The sequence below is a fragment of the Empidonax traillii genome, unplaced genomic scaffold (genome assembly GCF_003031625.1).
Source record: "Empidonax traillii isolate 1590-97213 ecotype Southwest subspecies unplaced genomic scaffold, ASM303162v1 scaffold347:size1123457, whole genome shotgun sequence".
NCBI lineage: Eukaryota > Metazoa > Chordata > Aves > Passeriformes > Tyrannidae > Empidonax > Empidonax traillii.
Window position 1 is genome coordinate 819,909 of NW_020955540.1, and position 21,080 is coordinate 840,988.

At 39.8% G+C, this 21,080-nt stretch overlaps 2 protein-coding genes across 7 annotated transcripts in view; both read left to right on the forward strand.

Annotated features, from left to right (window-relative positions):
- Nucleotides 1–1,772, forward strand: part of CDC14A (cell division cycle 14A) — a 56,788-nt gene extending 55,016 nt beyond the window's left edge. For all 6 annotated transcript variants that reach the window (XR_003572176.1, XM_027892358.1, XM_027892360.1 and 3 more), the window contains one exon: nucleotides 2–1,772. Coding sequence is in view for 5 of the 6 variants with exons in the window: in XM_027892359.1 (XP_027748160.1) it covers nucleotides 2–50 (49 nt within the window). In the remaining variant the exon portion in view is untranslated. The remainder of the gene's footprint in view (nucleotide 1) is intronic.
- Nucleotides 1,773–4,512: 2,740 nt separating this feature from the next.
- GPR88 (G protein-coupled receptor 88) lies at nucleotides 4,513–5,907 on the forward strand. Its single transcript, XM_027892362.1, has one exon. The coding sequence runs from the start codon at nucleotides 4,804–4,806 to the stop codon at nucleotides 5,905–5,907; it is 1,104 nt and encodes a 367-aa protein (XP_027748163.1). The 5' UTR covers nucleotides 4,513–4,803.
- Nucleotides 5,908–21,080: the final 15,173 nt, after the last annotated feature.

Here is a 21,080-nt window from a genome sequence, read left to right on the forward strand (position 1 = left end):
GTCCCTTCAGTCTGAGTATGTTCAGTACTAAAGCCTTGCTGCTTTGGTGAAACCTGCTGAGCTCTTCAAACTGATGTTCTTTATGATGGAGAAGAACTGAAAAAAAGGAGCTGCTCATTAAGAGGAGGAATCTTCAATACAAGATGTATTAAAATCTTAACACCAAGAGAAGACTTGTTAACAGGAGAAATTTCTTGTTAATGACTACTGCAGATGCACTGATGTTGAACTTATGGAAATTACTACCCCATGTTATATACACATTTAAATTTTTTATGTTGAGACAGCTTGAATATATTTCTAATGAGTTTCATTAAGACATTTATTAACTTGTGTACAGTGTTAAAATATGTATTAAAAGAATATTTTGGTAAACTATAAAATTATGTAAAAATTAGAATATATTTTAATTTAGTGTCTACTTTGCTACAAAAATGAGTATTTTAAAGAATTTGTACAGGTTTATCAAAGATATAAAAATTTTTTATGAACAAGATGTTTTTCTTGTTTTATGGGTCCATCAGTATTGCTTGAAGCCTAATGTAATTACTCTTTTACTAATTGGTCTTCTGGTAATTTGATGGCAGTCCTAACTAATGAGAGACTAGTTGTTACAATATCAACTAAAAGCACTTGCTACATAGTCTGCTCTCCACTTTCAGCTCCTAATGTTTCTTAAGGAAACACTATGAAATTAAAATAAAGGGAAAATATTTGTTAAGATGTGTTGTAGTTATATCTTTCACTGCAATTTATGTCAGGATTCAATTGTACAACTTAACGCTTTCAGTTTGTCTTAAAGGAATGTTTTGGTTTTGATTTGTAGAATGTTAAATTTTGCTATGCAATACATGCTGCAAAAATGAAGGCAGACCAAACTGAAGTTGGTAAGAATGTGCAAATGCAGTGAATTCAGCAGCACTGCATACTGGCATGTTTTTAACCTACATTTGGCAGTATGTGTACAATTTCCTTAGCAACACACACTGAATGTTGGAAGTATATTAAATTTTCATTTCTCTGTTGGATGCTTCATATACCTTTAATTTTTTTGTTAAACATATAGTTAAGGTAACCTTCTGTATCATGGGATATTTTTGCCAGTAATAAAGATGCTCTGTAATATATCAGATGTTATTAGTAATGAGACTTAGAATGAAATGGTGTTACAGTGAGGTCATAGAGATCAGGTGTAAAATTTTCAGAACTCCACAAGGGCATAGTAAGGAAAATAATATAAGCAGCTGAGATTATTTGATTTGCCACTAATTTAGAAGACAAAACCAAAACAGATTTGTTACCTATTAGTTTTCACAGTATCTACAGAAACTTGAAAGTAAAACTTGGTTGAGTTGTCAGCCTTTGTTCCTGAAGACCTATGAATGCCCTGCATTTGCTTTGCAACTGAAGTTAAGACAAAGTGCTACAACATTTTTTAAAAAGATAGATCATAAATTGCTATAGCAAACTGTACTGAAAGTGTTAATAAGCAGTACTGAGAGCAGCTATAAAAATCATTGCATAAAATTTACTGTACTTTCTTTGCAACTGTGTATATGTAACATATACACACACGAAGTAGCATATGTGTGTGCATACATATATAAAATATACTGTATATTAATTATAGAATAATGGTAAGGTAATTCTACCTCTTATGAAGAATTTTCTCATGTACTTTGTTATAAATAGTTTTCCTTAATATTAATTTTGAAATGTAGATATATATATACATATACAGCTAATTGATAATAAAATGCCTGTATAAGCCACCTTGTTTCTTGTTTTCTCTTACTTAGAACTGGTGATACAAACTAATGAGATGTGATCTCTAACTGAAGATAGCTCTTCAAAATCATCTTTCTTCTAAAGAATGTAATGTATTTCTAAGTAGGATGATGTTACAAAAAACCATTAGCATGATAGATACCCTTTTTAATCGATCTGTCCAACTTACCTTTTTATATTTGCTTTGCATAATGTCAGGTATTTAATCAACACGTTGATATGATGTAGGGGTTATATTTCAAAATACCACCATTTAAAAGCTGTGTCTGAATAAAGAAAACCTTCCTTGGCCAGGACCCTTTTTAAAGGTGTAATATGCCTTGCCTTTTTTGCACATGCAACAGGTTTCTTAGTCCCACCAACAGCAAAGTCTTTGTCCATAAGAATCTAAACATGCTTTCATTTAGCTTTTTGTTCTTCCTTCCTTCAACTAAAGACTAATCACAAATGGTTCTAACGTGGTTTGACTCTGTTGCTGATTTTCAGCAGATTTGTTGCATTGAATGATAATTTATTTACAATACTTAATATTCCTGCCAGATAAGTGTCTACTGCAATAGATGGTGTGGACAGTATGTAACTGTTACACAGCCTCTCTAAAGGAACAGCAAAGCCAGGAATAGAGCAGATGTTTTAGAAGATGCCCAAATTCTCATGATAATCCAAGAAGAGAATAAAAGACTTCTGCCACTGCATTCAGATGAATAAGGGATGGTGATTTGGATATGTAGAGTAAATATGTAGGGAAACCAGCTAATTAAAAGTTTCTAGTACATAGGAGTCAACCTCTCCCTTGGCCTTTTTCTCAAATTCTCTTTATTATATGAACTACATAAATGTCAATTAACGTACAACCTTTTTTGTGCTTAAAAATGAATTATAAGTAAGTCTGTACTCTGTAACAGTTCAGCTTCTTAACAACAACTAAAAATTTGGGGACAGTGAAAGGTCAGGGAGGTCTTTTAGAACTATGTAGCTTTTCAGAAATACCCTGCAACTTATTTTATATCCTCTGTTCACCTATCCTTGAACTTCACCATTTCTGTTCCTTCATATATAAATAGATCTTGTTCTGGGAGAACAAGCTGTAGCACATGAGATCTTAAAAGACACAAATGGATGTATTAAATAAATCCAAAGGTCTCTTATGGGCTTATGCTACTGTGGCTAATATCTTATGAAACTGTTAATCATCTCTTTTTAAAGTGTTCTTTATGAAGCTTTTTGGTTAGGGAGGTATTTCTTGTTACAAATTCAGAGAATATTTTTCAATTACAGTACTGCAGAAAGAGGAGGATTTTAGTTTCTATAATAACTGTTCTTTACTGACAGCTAAACAATGAAAGGCCTCAAAAGGTTTGACACTTGATTAGATCTACACTGTAAAGTGCAGCAGGCAAAAAATATGGTAATTAAGGGCCTGATCAAGTAAATCACTCAGGTATGTCGTTAACCTTAAGCACATGAGCAATCTAATTAAAAGAGAGCATAGATATTCATGTTAGTAACAAAGCCACCTTTGGATCAATAGTTGTCAATTGCAAACAGGAGCCTGTCAAATACGAAATGTGCTGTATTGCAACAAAATAATCTATTAGCCCACACAAATTAACTTTGTTAACTTAAAAAAAATCCATATTGTAACTATAACTACCTCCTAATATATTATTTTGGTATTGCCATTTGTTAGGATCAGGAGTTATGAATATCTAAAAATGCCTTGCAAAGGTCTCTTAGGTCAATGTACAGATCATGCCTTATGAGCTGAGATTGTTTGGTTCTGTTGCTTACATAGAACCTATTGCAAAAGCAACTTTTCTCCTTAACTCATCACAAAATTATTCAGCATTCCTTTTCTGGAAAGCTTTTGAGAGGAAACAGAAGTTCTTTTACTGAGTTTCTTATTCTTTTCCAAAGGTAGAGTTCCCGGGAGAATACCCCTACTCATTATTATCTGTTTGGGAATCTCTACTCTTCAACCAGTTTTTAGTCCACCTGTCATTAGTCTCTGAAGGAACTAATTTTGGTGTGAGACCATTTCAAATGCTACGCTGATTCTGTGTTATCTGTGTACTTGCCAACACCAGTGTTCACCTCCAGCAGGCTGGCAATGCAGGATTTCCTACAGGCTGAGACAGGCTAAGGTTTATGAAGAAACATAAAATGTTTAGATTGAGAACCACATCAGTACTGTCTTACCAAGAATCACTGTATCTGTTGTGTTTGAAATATTTAATTTGGAAAGTATATCGCTGTTATAGAGCAGTTCTAAAATTAAGCTTACAAAAGCATAGTGAGCTTTCTTTTAACAAAAAATCAGAAAAAAATCAGTTTGAGTATTTAGAGAGGAGTATCTACAGTAAATATTCTGACAGAAGTGACTGATACTACTTTGAAACCTTGCTTCAAATGAAAGTTGTGTAAATGGGTTAGAACCAGCAAATTGGTAAGGCAGGGAAAAAAAGAGTCAGACTGTGTAGTTTGAGTATTTCTGGAGCATGATAGGGTTTGGCTTTTTTTTTTTTTTTTCCCCTTGATTTAACAAGTTGAAAATCTGCTGAATAATTCATGAAGAGTGGAAGGGCTGAATCTTCCTGGAATGATGTACAGTGTACGTACTGTGGCACAGGAGAAACTGCAAAGCTTTGTATCAGTTGCTGCCGTTTCTGCTGCCGATTGCAAGGTGCTGCTGCTTTTCGTGTTTTCACAGCTACAGAAACCTCAGTCGTGCTCTGGTCTGCCAACAGCCATTTGCCTCCCTATGGACCCACCTTCGCGAGCTACAATCTGTGGAATCTCTTGCTACCTACCCGCCCTGGACAGTGCTGTTCTCCGGATCGTTCCTGCAAACTGTGTTTTCTGCACCTTGCAGCTTGTATGACTGAAACCTGCCTTAGAGTCCCTCATCTGCACATCCTCCCGTGTGCGTGGTGAGGACTCCTTGCAGCAGAACTTCTGACCCAGACAAGGATGGGACTTACAGGGCAAAGTCAAAACTGAGCTGCATTCAGCGAGATGCCCAACGCCTCTTCCTGGAGTGCTAGCTCGCCTCTGCTGCTGCTCTGGGAGGACTCCTCCGGGACCCGCATCTTTCTCTCGCTGCTCTACGCAGTCTTAGCTATCTCAGGGACTTTATCCAATGTGATGGTCATCTATTTGGTCTTCTCCTTCAAGAAGCTGCAGACAACCAGCAATGCCTTCATCGTGAACGGCTGTGCGGCAGACCTGAGCGTGTGCGCCCTGTGGATGCCCCAGGAGGCTGTGCTGGGGCTGCTGCCTCCCAATTCCTCCTCCCTTCGCTCGGCGGAGTACCGGCTGCTCCGAGGGGGGCTCCTGGGCCTCGGCCTCACCGTCTCGCTGGCCTCGCACCTGCTGGTGGCTTTCAACAGGTACGTGCTCATCACCAAGCTGCCCAGCGTGTACCAGGCCCTCTACCAGCGGAAGCACACGGGCTGCATGATCGGGCTCTCCTGGGCCCTCGCCCTGCTCCCGGTCCCGCTGCTGCCCGGGCTCTGGACCCTGGGCTCAGCGCAGTCGGACGGCAGCTCTCGCTACACCGCCCTGCTCCTCGCCCTGGCCGTGCTGGGCCAGACGGCGCTGCTGCTGCACTGCTACCTCGGCATCGTGCGGCGGGTGCGGGGCAGCGCCAAGCGGGTCAGCGTCCTCAACTTCCACCTGCTCCACCAGCTGCCCTTCCCCGCCGCCCCGCCGCCGCCCCGCCGCGCCCAGCGCCGCCTCAGCAGCGTCTCCGTCCTGCTGCTCTGCTGCGTGTTCCTGCTGGGCACCCAGCCCCTGGTGTGGGTGAGCCTCCTGGGCTTCTTCCTGCGCCCGGCGCCGCCGGCGCTGCAGGCCGCCAGCTGGCTGCTGCTCTGCTCGCTCTCGGCGCTCAACCCGCTGCTCTACACGTGGCGCAGCGAGGAGTTCCGCCGGGCCGCCCGCTCCGTGCTGCCCCGCGCCGAGGGCCCGCCGGCCGCCCCTCGCCAAAGCGCCGCCGCGGGCGCCGCCGCCGCCCCGCCCTGCCCACAGCTGCCGCGCCGGCGGGGCACGGCCACGGGCACAGGCATGGCCACGGCCACGGGCACCGGGAGCGGCCCCAGCGCCGCGGCCGCGCCGCGCTGAGGGACCCGCGCGGGAACCGCTGAGGCCGCTCCCTCCCGCCGGGCCGCCCCGGCCCCCTCCGCGGTAGCGCTCCTGCCCTTACACATTCTCCCGCCGCTCCTCTCTGACCCCGCGCACTTGTTCCCGCTCCCTTTCCCACCGCACGGACGGGCAGCCGCAGGCTCCGGCTGCTCTCCCGAGGCACCGGGACGGACACCGGAGCGGGATGTCCCGCCCGCCCCCTCAGCGCCGGTTCCGCTTCGCCCTCGGGAGCCGGCCGGGACTCCAGCCGAGGCGGTGGATTTGGGAATCTGGGATAACCGGTAAATATGGCAACGCACGTAACTGTTGTTATGCTCTAAAGATTTCAGTATGAGACAGGCACCTAGACAGCTTTTCCTGAGACGTGCTGCAAGTTTGTTTTTGTAAAATCGATGTAATTCTTTCAGCATTTGAAGTAGTTCTTTGAAGTGAGCTCTCCGAACACAAGGTTCGTTTGTGAAGAACTGGCAGGTGTCTCATTGCACACACACACACACACACATACACATACACCAGGAACTGCTTCCTTTCCCCGAGGTTACCTAATCTCTATGCTCCATCTTTCCCTGGCAGACTTCTGGGTGATGCAGTCTGTGGAAATTGTTAAAAACGAAAAGACATATACCTTTGTGGTGATCCGGTGTGGATATTAAGTTCTGAAAGCTCTTTAAGGCCTGTTTTGACAAAGGCGTCTGCCTATGTTAACGCACTTGATAAAATACAATGCAATATGGAGACCGATGTTGTCCATCTAACCTTGTCACCTCTTCAGTTACCGGTTTGTTGAGTGTCTCTTAGATGCATTATTGCTAAAGTGTGATTTCACAGCCTCTGCTAAATACCAAATGACAGATTCTGTGTGGCATTTGGAAAGGAGTCAGCTCCTTGCACTGAAACTGCAGTGGTGAGTGCTGCGGCCCCATTCCTCCCAGGAATGGTCTTAAAATCCTTGTATTTCCTTCTCTATTGCTTGACCACCTCCCTCCTCTTTTCCAAGGCAGTTGCTGTTGTTTTCATGTTCATGATACTCAGTGCTCTGTTTACTTTTTTGGCACAAAAGACTGGAAAGAAGGTAATTGTTTTCTGAATCCATGGGCATCCACAAGCAGTGTCACATAAATTGTGCTTACTTGAGAGGAAGAATGGACATGTGGGAATATACGAAATTTTTTCACAGCAGGTTTGTTGTGACAAACTTGTGTATTATTTGTGTATTAACACAAACTTAGCAGCTCTCCTGAGGATATTTGAATGCTGGGACAACAACAAGAAAAAAACATACATGACAGGTATAACATAAAATGCCCTCTGGCTATATTTTATAATGCTTTACGCACTTTGCTTGCCTTACCTGATGATGTTTGAGTTTCCACAGAAATTGCTTTAAGAGGAAGGGAAGAATTTTGATTTTTCCCAAGTCTGAGATGGTGCCTGTGATACAAGAATGCATCTAAAATTTCCATACCAGTATTTAATTTTTCTCAATAAATCTCCATCATCACAGAAAAGATTCTTATCATAGTTGGGATTTGACAAAGACAAGGAACAAAGGCCTGAAAAAAATTAAAATATTATCTTGACATCTGGAAAATTTATCAACGTCCTGAAAACAGCTTCAGCCACTTGCAGGGACCTGTGGGAAACTAAGAGAAGTTTCCTTGAGTCTGAGGCTTACAGAGAACTTCTTCCTCTGTCTGGGAGACAACATTCCTCCGAGTGACGGCATCACAAGGATGGGTAGGGCTAGCAAGGAAACATGGACGTACAAGATATGCAAGATTTGTTTTATCAACACGGTACACATATCTTGGGGAGTGAAGGAGCCACTATATCCTTGTTGTAATCTCTCATCCCAGTCAGAGCACTTGTGCTTTGGCTAACTTTGTGCAGCAAATGGAGAAGGAAAACAGTTTCAACCACACCTATACCAATACCGGAAAATGTTTTGGTTCACTTCCAAAATAAAGCTAAACCAAGGCCCACCCAAGGGTAAGACCTTGTTCAACTATGAAATAATCCTTAGGCTGGAACCCACAGAGGAGGATGCGCCTTACCACTTCCCACCATGGCTAGAGGAACTGAAGACACTTGGTAAAGCTCAGTACTGGGCCCATAGGCAAAAAAAATCAAACTTTAAAATAAAAGCTTGGGCAACTCTTCCCCCCCTTTTTTTTGGCTATGGAACACATGAGTCTAGAATTAAAGCAATAACCTGTTTCAGAATTTAGTGTCCGAACCATCAGATAACTGAAACTTCTGGGCTTCTTCCCTTGTAAAATAGCATGCAAATTAAATCTGAAATGCCTGTATTTTATATAGACTACATTTTAAATGCAAACATGTATAAAAATACTATGATGTACAAAACTGCAGACAGCTATCCTTATGCTATGCATCAATTCCAGAGAACAACTGGAAATCCCTTGGAAAGTTTGATGTAATTACATCTGACTGTAAATCTTTAACTGTTTTAATATACTCAGGTGACCTAAATAGCATTACACAGAAAAGGATTTTAATTTAAAGTAGTTAAGACAGAGTATTTGTCTCCAGATCAGTTTCTTTGAGAACTTACTGCTCAGAAAAGTTCTGTATGCCTTGCTCTACAGCCATAGTATTTGTATTCCCACATTGTAAATACTCCATGGTAAACTGCAATGGAAACTTGGCTTAGCTCAACTTCTCCTGGCTCTGTGGTGTTGCTTCTTGGTTAAGAAAATGGTCCAACAGTTTTTGTCATTTATGCTTTACTTTAGAGCTGACTGTCCCCTGCTAGTTTAATGGTGACTTGTCTTCAATGCGAATTTCTGTCATGCTCAAACAACTCATTACAGACTAAGGAGTATGTTGCCAATCGTCCTTTAAAATGTCTCAACCAAACAATCTTTCAAGAGGTGTAAATGAAGGTGGTGGAACGTCCTGCCAGCAATTTAAATGAGGTTTGCTTGAACCAAGTTGCTCCCTTGCTCCGGTGTTGTGCCAAGCCAAGTTGTCTGAGCATGGCCTGAAGCTGCCCTTCCTGCAATGGCTGGCTTTCCCATATATTAGCTTGCTTCACTTACATTAGACGGGAGGTGCGATCTCATTAAAGCGTTGAATTTATTATACAGTAGTGGAGATCAGCCACATTCATGTACAATGGGTGCCTGTTCCTTTGCTACTTTCTCAGGGGTTCTGGAAATGAGAGCAGGTTAGAGTCAGTAACAGGCTGGATGGGTTGTGGCCAGTTGTGCTGATGTCCTTGAGAACAGGCATTTTGTGCACTACGGCCTGAGTCAGTTTGCCACGCGGTTTGTGAACTGCCCACACGTGGGACCTGCTTTTTGAAGGTAGAATTGTGATGCCTCACACAAAAATAACATTCTAAGGCAAAAATATGGTTATTGTGAAAATTGCTTACAGAGGGTGTTCGTGAAGTTATATAGTTTGGATTAAATCTTTTGAATTTACCCTTAACTTACGGCAGTTATAAAAAGCATAGAGTTGTTTTCTGGGATTAGGTAGCTACAACAATATGAGCCTCCAGCAAAACTGGGCAATTGCTGCCCTAAACAAGTGTGTAAAAAGTACAGGCCACAAAGCAAAGCTGGGAAAATATGACAAGAGGAGATGAAGACAGCAGGACAGGGGCATTAATAGTGTGATCTTGAGAACACAGAAAAATATCTGAAAGCCAGAAGAGGCCTGGAATTATGATGAAATTAACCATCTCCAGTTATTTGATCCTTTATATATGTGAGGAAACAGAATTCTATGGTTTTCATAATAAATAAAAACATGAAATTATATTCTCAATTTCTTCTTTTAACAAAGCATTCTGTACACCAGCAAATTTTCTTTAAACTCTGAAATAAAAAAAGACTAAAGGTATGAATTGCATCAACATTCTTGTGGAGAGTGCATTCAACAGCATTACTGGACTGACAAGCAGAGATAACATCTTAGCTAACCTCCAGATTCAGTCAGCCATAAGCACATTGTGAACCTTTTTTTTCTACCAAGTTGATGCTATTTTTAAAAAAAACCCACATACAGATTATTTTCAAATGAAGACATTTAAGTGTAGCGTTTCATTAAAGAAAAAAGTGACAACATATACTTTAGCTTTCTATTTCATCTTAAATCACATAACTAGATTATTGCAGTATTCTTTAAATTCAGAAGTCCCTTTCTCAAGTGGCAGCGAAAATAGCTTTTCTCGTGACTGTTTAACTTCTAAGAAAGCTACTTTTTTTTCCTCTTTTATGTCAATCCTTCCCATGCACTGTCATCATTTTGCCAGGGTAATAGTCTATTTTCTTTCCTTCTTTTTCCCTTTCTTCAGTATTTTCTGTAATTTCCTTCACTAAGGGAAAGGTACTTGGTCTTGCTGTTCAGGGCACAGCTGCTGAACAGTGGAAGTTTTGGGAGACAATTGTAAACTAAGACTAAAGAACTGAGGGGCAGATCCCACATACTTAAATTGCTGAGCGAGTAGGTTTTGAAGGTGGGCTTTTCCTGTGTAGAGTAGTGGACAAATGCTGTATCCACATTTACATTTGATTAAGGCTATGTAAAAAACCAAGTAACACGGATAAAAAAAGTAAAAAATAGTTTGAAGACCAGAGGAAAAAAACCCATTGTAGCTGAAGAGTTCAGTGTGAGTAACAACAAAATGGGAATCGTTACAGAATATACACCCTTATGCAGGTATTCAAAACAATCTCTTACTGTAAATGGTGATCTAATGATCTCTTCTGGCTTGGAAAACATGACCTTAAAGGAAAATAGCTCTGCTTTAGAAGTGTGGGCTACCTTGTTTGTTTATTGCCAATGGGTTCAATATGGCAAGGTGTCCTGTGTGGCCTGCCCTACGTCTGTTCTGGATGGGTATTCGTGAAACTACAGAACTCAAAACAATCCTGAACAAAACCACTTGTGGCTGCTTTATTGCCTGAAACTTTGGGTTTCTGGAGAGACATAATAACCACTCCAGGAAGGTTTGGTGTTTAGGGAAAACTATAGGATATCTAACCTGCAACCCCAGACATCAAGCTTGTCATTAGTTTAGGGCCAAGCTTTTGAGAGTTGTTCAAAAGGAAAGCAAACTGCCTGTTGGAAGGGGAGCTCAAGCCAAACAAGGGAGCTGTGTAGCACCATAGGTTTCACCATGCTGAGCTATGCTTTTGTGGGACAATGGATTGAAATAATGAATAAGAAAAATGTGCCTCTGCCAAAATTTTTGAGCATTTTTTAGATGTGGGGTTTTTTCTGCTCTTTTGTGAGATCTTCCTCTGCTTCAAGAGTTTCTCTGCTGCTCTAGAATTGACGCCAGATAAAACCCATATTTAGTATTAATTACTGAAGAAACATAAAGGAAGGATAAGTGTCATTTTCACTGGACAAAATCAGCTCTTGTTGTTCAAGAACCAAGGCACAAGGAAAAAGGATGGAGCTGCTGTTACTGAAAAGTTTCCCTCAAGTCCAAGGATGCCCTATGTTTAGGCTGTCCACAGCCTTCACCCGTTCTCTGACAGTCTCAGGGCAAAATTAGAAACACAGCTGTGCTTCAGGCAAGAGCCGCAGCCATCCTGATCTGTTTGGAAGCTGATGATGTGATGGAGGTGTAATGTCAGTCTGAAAGCAACAAAGTGAGGATTAGCAACAGAAAACTGCAAGAGAAAGCCTGAGAGACAAAGTTCACGCATCAAACAATAGTCAGTTTTGTAATATGCTATGCAAACTTTGCTTGCTGTTCATTCCACTGAGGTGTCACAGGGAAATATCCACTGCTTGCTTCTGACCCTCTGGCTTTCCTCAGTGTACCACAGTGCTGGGATAGCCACTTTCTTCTCATCCTAAAACCTCTGCCACTGACCTTGATGTCATTTCATTAGACACCATTTCTGTGATTCTTTATAACCTTTGCATCTTTTATTCTAAGGTTCAGTGAAATGGCTGTAGCAGTGTTGTAGCTGTGGAGACAGGAGCAGCAAGGTTTGAACAGTTAATAACCAGAAATACTGTGAAGATGTGTGAATAGTACTTCTTCATGTCTGTGTTTGAGTATTACTCCTTTGTCTTCGATTGCATTTTGTCCACTGCCATCTACAAATATTAGAATAGATTCATTGTAGGAATGTCTTTTTCCATAAAAATATCTCTTTAATTAATCCTTTTTTATAAAGGTAGTGATAAAATCTTGCAGTATTTGAAGGGTGCAGCCATGTTAGCTCCTCCAGTGAGCATAATTGTCTCTGTTTCGTTCCACACAACACCTTCCTTTACTCTTACATTAGTTTTTCTCAGTTTGTGGCATTATTTCTCTCAGGCAGATTAAAAGAGAGAGTTGGTAGACTGCAACATGGGAGAACAGAAAACAGCCTCACTACTGCTTCTCTTTGATTTCAAGGCAGAGGCACTTCTCATAGCTTTCACTGTGGCTATCAGCTTCTTTTGTATGCTATTTAAATCAGGGCAGTAGGACTAAACTGTGTTAAAAAATAGAGATAAATAAGAACACAAAAATTACTCGTTGTATAGGAAGAGTAAATGTAAGACCTGAATTCTGCAGCAGATATCTTGATTGGCTCTTTGTTGTTTAATATAACTTGTGTAAATACAAACAGGATTAGGAAAATCACGTGCAAATATAACAAATGATGGCTCTGAGTTGAATTGAAGGCATGAATTAATTTTCTTCTATCTCATGCATCATTAAATATTGCTATTGTACTGTCTACTGATTATCTATATTATACCTGTCACCTGATAGCAACCACGGTCGTTATGGTAATGTCAAGATTATAATTATAGTCCCTTCTGCAGTGTAGTCATACTATGCTAAAAAAATCCTTGAGATGGTAGTGTCCCATGCTTGGTACCAGCCCAAACACAAATACATTTTGAGATTGTTGAGGGGAAAAATATTTTGTTACGGAGTTATTAACAGTCAGGTAGAATGATATACTTAAATGTACATATATGTGTATGTAATTGCAAAATATGCAGCCTTTTAAACTGTGGGTTTACTTCATTTGACATAAACAGAGCTTGTCAGAACTTATTATCCCTTGATGAACATGCCTTCAGCTGAGTTTGGTAATTTAAGATATTAAAAAAATGCTGCTATTGCTCAGAGATCAGGGAAATCCTGTGAAAGCTTGTTTGGCAGCACGTGTCAGTGTGCAGATCAGCCCATACCCTTCTGCAGTACAGCACATGGTGCCTGGGGTGTTCCAGCTGTTCCTGCCCAGGTCACTGCCGTGTCACACTGTGGTGACCTGGAATGCCCAGAAGCTGATCTAGGAATCAGAGCCAGGGCTCCTGGGACACACATGTTTATGAGGCTGCAGGCTGTGGGTGGTAGATAGAGTGTCTTCCCAGAGAATGAAATGGGTGACCCCTCTTAGGAGAGTAGTCTGATTTCTGTAGAATGTAAGGCAGAACTAATTTTAAATCATTGTCTGGTAGCTTCTTCAGATTAATACAGTTGGCCTATTTTCTTTTAGATTCAGGAGACAATTTTCATTTAATTATGAAGAAAAAAATATTGTCTCATCTTCAAAGTACACAAATGTATAAAACAGTTCTCAAATGTAGAAATGCTGTGGGGCAATCAAATGCTGGGGGAATCTGTGTGAATGCAACTTGTGGAGCAAATAGTTACTACAGTTGCAAAAGGCCCCAACCACTGCATCCCTCTGACAGCTGCACAGTTATGGCACTTTACACATTCAGTAGCCCATTTATCCTTGTCTCTTCACAGACTTAAGGTGGCTTATATGGAAAGGAATAAGGGCAGTGGAATTTCAATTAGTTTGTTAATTATGCAGGGATTAAGGCCTTATTATACCCTAATCACTCAAGAAGTGTGGTTGATTAGTAGGATTTCATAAGAAATCTTTATTTTGGCATTCATTCTGAAGTAAATGTTTGAAGACTTTAGTTTTAGTTAAGACTTTGTTTTAGTACTAGGCATTGAGAGCTGAAGTGCATGTAATGGTGCCAGCTGAGGAAGCAATCCATGCCCACAGGACACAGCGGGAAATACCTATCCCTCCTAGCAGTAACAAGCACATCAGTGAATTAGAAAGAAAGAAATGCTAAAAAAACCAGATTAGATCTTGTGTAGTCCTGGTCACCAGAAGCTGCCAAGGACATGAGTCAGACCCAGACATGGAAGAGGCTTTAACTTTTCTACTACTGCAGCCCTTTTTATGAGGTTGCACCTTTGTTAAGGGGACTGGATTTGTTGTGTGCTTGCATAGAGGTAGGTCCTGCATGTATTGCAAAGGCAAATAAAACCCAGGCATCTTTAAGGGGGTCTCAGATTCCAGGTGTATACAAGGAAATCCATTACATACACACACCCCCCATCACGAGGAGGAACAGTTCCTTTCTCTAGCAATTTTCCTTTCTTGGCAACTCAGGGAATTTTCCAAGTCTTTTCATATATTTCTCCTGTGAAAGCTGAGATTTTTCTTTAAGAGACAAACGCCTTCACAGTGTGAGAGGATTTAGCCTTGTCGTTCTTCATGTCCTGTGTGTGTTAGTATTGGTATTGCAAAGGCTCTGTAGCTTGCCTGGAGCATCAGGATGGATCTTCACTTTCCATTTTCAAGGGAAGCAATAAGACCTATTCCAAAGGAAAAAGGCATTCTTTTGTCTCACTTTTTTGATTGGATGATCAAAGAGAAGTTTATTGTCAGGCTCCCATTATTCAGCTATATGTCTAAAAAAAGTCAGGACTAACCAGACAATTCTGTTAACAGTAGTTCCCTGGACCTCCTTTTGCTGCTTCTCAGAACTGTGTGCAGCACATGGAATTACAGTGGTCAGGAGAAGAGAAGCTAGATGGCACTATGGTCCAAAGGGATCATGTGCTGCTGGTGAACAGGGTGAGGCTCTGCAAGTCATCTGGTCTAAATAGCCTCTAGAATTTAATAGATATCAGCAAAACCAGGGTCAGAATTCCTGAAGTTGATTTAGGGAGAGAACAGGCTTTCCACTGATACAATTTATTAGCTTTTATTTTTTATAACACTAACAGGCTTAAACTTAAGCATACAGACCTTAAAGAAATTGCAGATGTAAAATGACTTTAAGATTACCTACACAGATAAAACTGTGAGAAATAGCTTGTGCATCATTGCTGCAACATAACTTAAACATATTTGTGTTTTTTAAACTTATACTCAGATATTTATGTTCAAATATGTTATGTATGGAAGTAGATAAGCTATGGACTGCATGTGCGCAGTTACAGGAAACCAACACATTCTGATTTGGTCCAGAAAGCTAGAGGAAAAAAAAAAAAACCACCCTAAAGCACTCAGTAAATTTACCTTTAAAGATTTTTTAAGAATAGAGGTGAAGGGACCTGCACTGCCAAAGTAAAAATTTTGTTCAAGCAAATATCTGGGGTAATTACTGTAAGACACTCATAAAGTTATCTTTATATGCATAAAATCATATATAAAATTTTTATGTGTATTTTATTTATATTTATATATAATATATTTATGGACATAAACCATACATATTCTCAGTATGATGTGTCAGTTTCCCTGATCTCTATTTTTAGAGCACAGTTACTTTTTACTAGTTTTTAGTTAAGTAATAATTCCTACATTTGTATTTTTATCAGAAATGAAAGTCAGACAAGGAAATATTAATATAGTTTTTATTAAAATTATAAGGCAAGCCTAAACGGTAATTACTATTTAAGAGTAAAAGTAGGCAGTTTGAGCTTAAGAATTCCTTAGAAGAATGTCAAAGTTATTAAAACACAAAACAAATAAACAAAAGTATCCGTGAGCTTTGGAAGGCTGGGGAGGTCTAATTTAATAGTGACTTTGAAGAGGATCTCAATATTTGAAAGTAAATAAACCCCAGTCAGCCAAACAACTTTGCATCTGCAGTAAATCCTCTAGGCTTCTTCTCTAGTACCTTTTGCTCATGCGGTGAAGGGGCTGCACTGCAGCGTGCAATGTTTGAACCCAGGTCTTCTGCTGAAGAAGGAGTTCAGCAGTTGTTGGCTCGCAGGCGAGGGATTGCTGTGCAAGTTGCTCAAATGGGCATCTGTCGCAAAACAGATGCAACAAATCACTGATTTAGTAGTATTTTGTCATGGCAGAAGGTAACCAAAGGATACCATCCTGTTCCTTCAGAGTTCGGTGTGTCATTAATGTGACAGTAAGAGTCATGGATGAGCACGTCACTCATTTGGAAATGCTAGAAAAGCTTCAAGGTTAGTAGTTGCTAGGCAGGCACTTAAAGAACTTCTGGGAAACCTGCAAAAAAAGGATGAGCAAGATGATGTTAAAAACTCAATATAATTACAGCATTTTAATGCTTACTCATTTGCAAAATAGCATAAGAAGGTCAGTGAAGCAAATTCATAGAACTGCAGTCCTACCAGGACAGTGTTAAGGAGTAAGCAGGAAAACAAATAGAGCAGAGGAGTAGGAGCAAAGAGGAGAAAATGGGTTTAAAAGGAATGGGAGAGCAAGACACCTTCTTGGAGGGGAAAATGAGATAATGGACACAGTCAATACTGTCAAGAAAAGAGGAGGTTTATCAAAGATGGTTCAAGAGAGGCTAGAATAGAGGGAATCATCTGTGGACAGAAGGCATAGTGGAGGAAGTTCAAAAGCTTGTAAAAAGTGTGCAGAGAAGTAGGTCCATATTAGTTGGCAGTGGAATTGCAAATTCAAAGAACCCATTAGAAGGCTATTAGAACCACCAGTATTAGTAAAACAAATATCCCTTAGACTAGCAAAGACTGAAAAATCAGTTCCTTTTAACATGGCACTCTGTTTAAAAATAAGGAAAAAAACTAATTTAACAGAAATTATTTTTGACATCTTCCCCCTGTTTCAAGATCTGAATTTGACAGCTCCTGCTTTATTGTGTATTTGATGATTCAGGAGTCCTTTCTAACTCCTGTGCTTCGTATCAGTATGCAGGAGGACAAACTTCAAGTTTAAATGGGAAAAATTATGCTTGCCAAGAGACAGAAAAGAAAAAGGCCTCCATCACCAAAATGGCTAACGGAAGGGATTTAGGAATAAAATTATAACAAATCAAAAAATATTTTCCTTCTGTCAACACCATGTTAAAACTCCAGTTCCGTTTAGAAACCTACTTGTTGATCTTCCCGTTTGGATCAAATACAGAGATGCCGTAGGTTATCCAGTAAGTACTGCCTTTCCTCCTGCTTCATTAAACACCAGCCTTAATTTTTTAATTTCTTTCTTTTATTTCTATGGGATTCACACATTTTTTTCCTTTGTGGAGACTCTACCATGCAGTTTTTCAGTCGGCTCTGCACTTTGGAGAACTGATGGCAGGTTTCAGCCTTCAGAAACCCTAAGAACTGCAGTAGGGCTGCTGCAGTGCTGGTGCAGCTGTGAGTTTTGCTGTGTGCTGTGTCAGCAACAAGGAGCACAACTGTCCACAGACCAGTGTCTGACCTAACAATGTTGCTGTGTTTTCCTTTTTTTTTTTTTTTTTTTTTTTTTTTTTTTTTTTTTTTTTTTTTTTTTTTTTTTTTTTTTTTTTTTTTTTTTGCCATTCAAGTGCTTTCCCCGTAGAATTCAAGGAAACTCACATTTTGTTTTTTCTGATGATTTGTCAAATCCTTTTAAAGTAGTGTGGATGTTGGCTGAACCTTCTGCAGGTTCAGTCTATAATGGCTAAACTGAATGGAAGCCAAGGAGCTCTCCAGTGTCTATTATAAGTCAGGGGTCATGTTGTATATGGAACAAAATACACATATAGTGACAGGAAGCGGAGTTCTCCCTATGTTTTAAATAAACAATAGCAGGTCCAACTTCTAGTTATTGGTGATAGGAAGATCTCTTTGTTCTGTCAGATTTCTGTTTCCTGTGACACTCTGTAAGGTACATCTCATTCATGTTTGCTGGTATTATTTGTATTTTCTAAATGTGTGATGCAGCACATTCTTAAAAATAACCATCAACTTTGTATTTGTTTTCCTGAAAGTGCTGATACTAAATAAATACTAATTTTGGACTGCCGCAGCAGCCATAAAATAGGCACACTCAGCAAGAAATCCAACATGACTGTTTTTTGGATTTAGTGTCATAGGTGAACTGAAGAAAGCACAAGTTGATAGATTCAGTGCACTTTAAATCTGTATGTTTAAAAATAATTGTTCTAAAAATTAATATGTTTTTAGAAATTGCTTATCACACATTGAAATTGCTTATTTTACTTCACTATCCTTGGATGAATTTATCCACAAGATGGTTCATCAAAACAGTATATATTAAGGGCAATATATTTGTAGAATACTAAAGGTAATAGGATGATTCAATTTTGGCTGGTGACTGTTCATAGGAAGTCCAAACAGGGTCTATGAAATAGTCCTAGAGCACTGTGAGTTTTCTAGCAAAAGACACAGACAGTACATGAAATATTAAGAGTCTTAGTTTCTTAAGGGTCTCAATTGCTCTGAATTAAAAAAATATTTATTACAATGCAGATAAATTCTGGGCAATACCAGGAGTGCATTAGAAAATGGGATGTTGAATAGGCTCTTCACTGGCATGGCATTTTGCACGGTACTGATTTGAAGAGCAGATTAGAATTTCAAATAGTTATTATAAATACCTTTATACTGCAATAGTCAGTGCACTTCAGAATCACTCTTCTGCTTAAAAAACCACCTTCTGCTAAGTTAATTTGTTTAACAAGTCTCGGAAGGCGCAAAATTAATGGTGTTTGTTTATTTTAATCCTCTGTGAATATTTGCTGCAATATGCTGTTGCAAATTACAAATTCCCAACACTGGCTCGGTATTTGCAGAGACACCCTCACTTAGTTGTCCTAATTAATCTAGGGTGTGTCTTCCGGGCTGAAAGACCCTTTTTCTGCTTGCCCCAGTTTGGGGTGCAAACCCAAGCCTGCTACTGCATTTGCAGGTAAAGGGACAGCTTGTGGAAAGCCACACATCTCTCTTTTCATCTCCTCTTGAAACTCTTAATGTTGCTGCCTGTTTTAATGGTTTATATGCAAGTACCCCCAGCCTGTCTGCCCAAAGATGAGCTGCAGCTTCCACAATTGCTCCTCACCCACAAGCCTCCTTCCTGGGAGCAGTTCCCTTCCTTCCAGGGCCGACTGTGTGCAGGAAGGACAGAGATTCCCACTTGCCTCTCACTTCTTTTTTTGCCTTTTTTCTTTCTCTGTTTTCTCTCTGAGAGTAAGCTTTGACCAGTAATGCAGCTCGAAACTGCAGTCCTTCTGTTTATGAGCAGGAATGTCTAAAAGCATCTTGCCCCAGCACAGGTGAGGACTAGGGGAAAAAAGGCAAGAACATTCATAACCAGGGGAGTGAGGCAGAGTAAAGAGCCTGCCCTCCTTGTGCCTGGTGTGTTGTTTGCAGCGTTTGCGTGAAGCGGGAGTTATTTTGACCTGGTACATTCCTGTACATCTTTCTGTTCTAGTCTAGACTTGCGGAATACGGGAGTTATTCCAACCAAAATTAAAGAAGGGTCCAATAGCTGACAGAGATTAGGTTTTTACTGAGAAAGATTAGCTGTAAGCAGGAGATTATAGAGACCCCTGCAGATCTCCACAGAATATCAGGAACATGAGATTTTTCCATATTCCTAAACATTCAGCTCCATCCATGACTACGATAATAATTTTATCTTTTGGAGTATTTTGGAGTAATAATTAGTAGATGTGGGGGGAATTTCCATTTCCTCTCTTTTACAAGGGTATTTCCACAGCTTTCAAACCCTCATTCAACAGCTGTCTGCTCTAGTACATATGTACAAAACATTTTCAGAACTACTAATATGTGATTGCTATAGTAAAAGTTTGCTAAACATTTTATACACAAAGCCCATGAGCCCACGAGTTCATTACTTAATGGTCCACCAACTAAGGGGATTGTTTCTAGCATTTTTACACCTTCATTTACCATTCTTATGTAATAATTGTAAGGGTTCTCTTAGCAAAACACTTAAGCATATATGAGAGTTCAGTCACATAGTTAGCTGGAACTAATACCCTCACTGATACTATGTATACATTTCAGTATTTTGGAGAGCTAATAATCAGAAATACTTCTGTAAAGTAATATCTAAATATTCTTTTCAGTTTTGAAAGTGTGCAGTGTGCTGAGAGCCTTCACCGAACTTAGTGTGAAGAGTATCAAGAGCATTCCTTTAATCCCATTTTGGTTTGTTTCATTTCATAAATATCACATTTTATCCGCTTTCTTTCCTTCTTTTTTATTCTCTTGTAGAAAGTTTCAGTTTTGGTATCTCAGAATTTTTTTTCAGGTTTCTAAGTAGGTGGGGGCATTTCCAACAAGATAACGGAAAAAAAAGAATAGTAGGAAATCTTAATTTAATTAGCTGATTTTGTACCAGTGAACTAGCTGGAGTGACAGAGCAGGAACTAGGTGGGAAAAGAACAATGGCATGATTATGCAATACTAAGAGGTAATGTAGGGCTAGATTTGGAAAGGATTTGGAAGCAAGGAGTTTGAGAATTTAGCTAGTATTGGAAATTGTAAGGCATGTAAACAGCTTGAATGCCTGCAAATCTTTCTGTTCTGATTTTGGCTATCAGAGCAATTGCAGGCTACATTCAGTAGCCTTGAACCATTAATGGCTTTTGAAAAATCTCGGTAACTCTTTCCAGGTACAAGTGAGGAAAGGTTTACAAAGGAGTAAGAGAGGTGTCCAGCATACTGGCTGTAATTCAGAATGTTAGAAAATTACTCTCAGACAGGCATATTGGAAAAGGAATGAGAGCATTTGGCATGAGATCTTGAGAGGACTGGAAAAATACACAAGAATGACTGTGGTGATATAAAATGTGAGAACTGTCAGTGTAGAAGAGAGTCTTTAAAGAAAATAAAAGCAGAATTTTGAAGTTACCCTGTGCAGAACTGGAAAGAGAAAATAAATATGCAGAGGAAAACTGGGTGTGCTTTTAATGTATAAAGGTGCAGGTGATTTCATAATTAAGGAGAAAGATAGTCAAACCGAACAACTGAAAATAAGATGAAAAATTAATTACCAGTAAGAAGACTTTTGAAGTAACTCTTAATTTATGGATAACTGAAAAGAAATTGAGAGAGGAGAGCCCAGATACTTAGAGATGCTACTGCAAGAAAAGTTCAAGAGTTT

What these genes read in the sequence shown, in the direction of transcription:
- GPR88 (XM_027892362.1), top strand. Translation starts at nt 4,804, where the DNA reads ATGCCCAACGCCTCTTCCTGGAGTGCTAGCTCGCCTCTGCTGCTGCTC.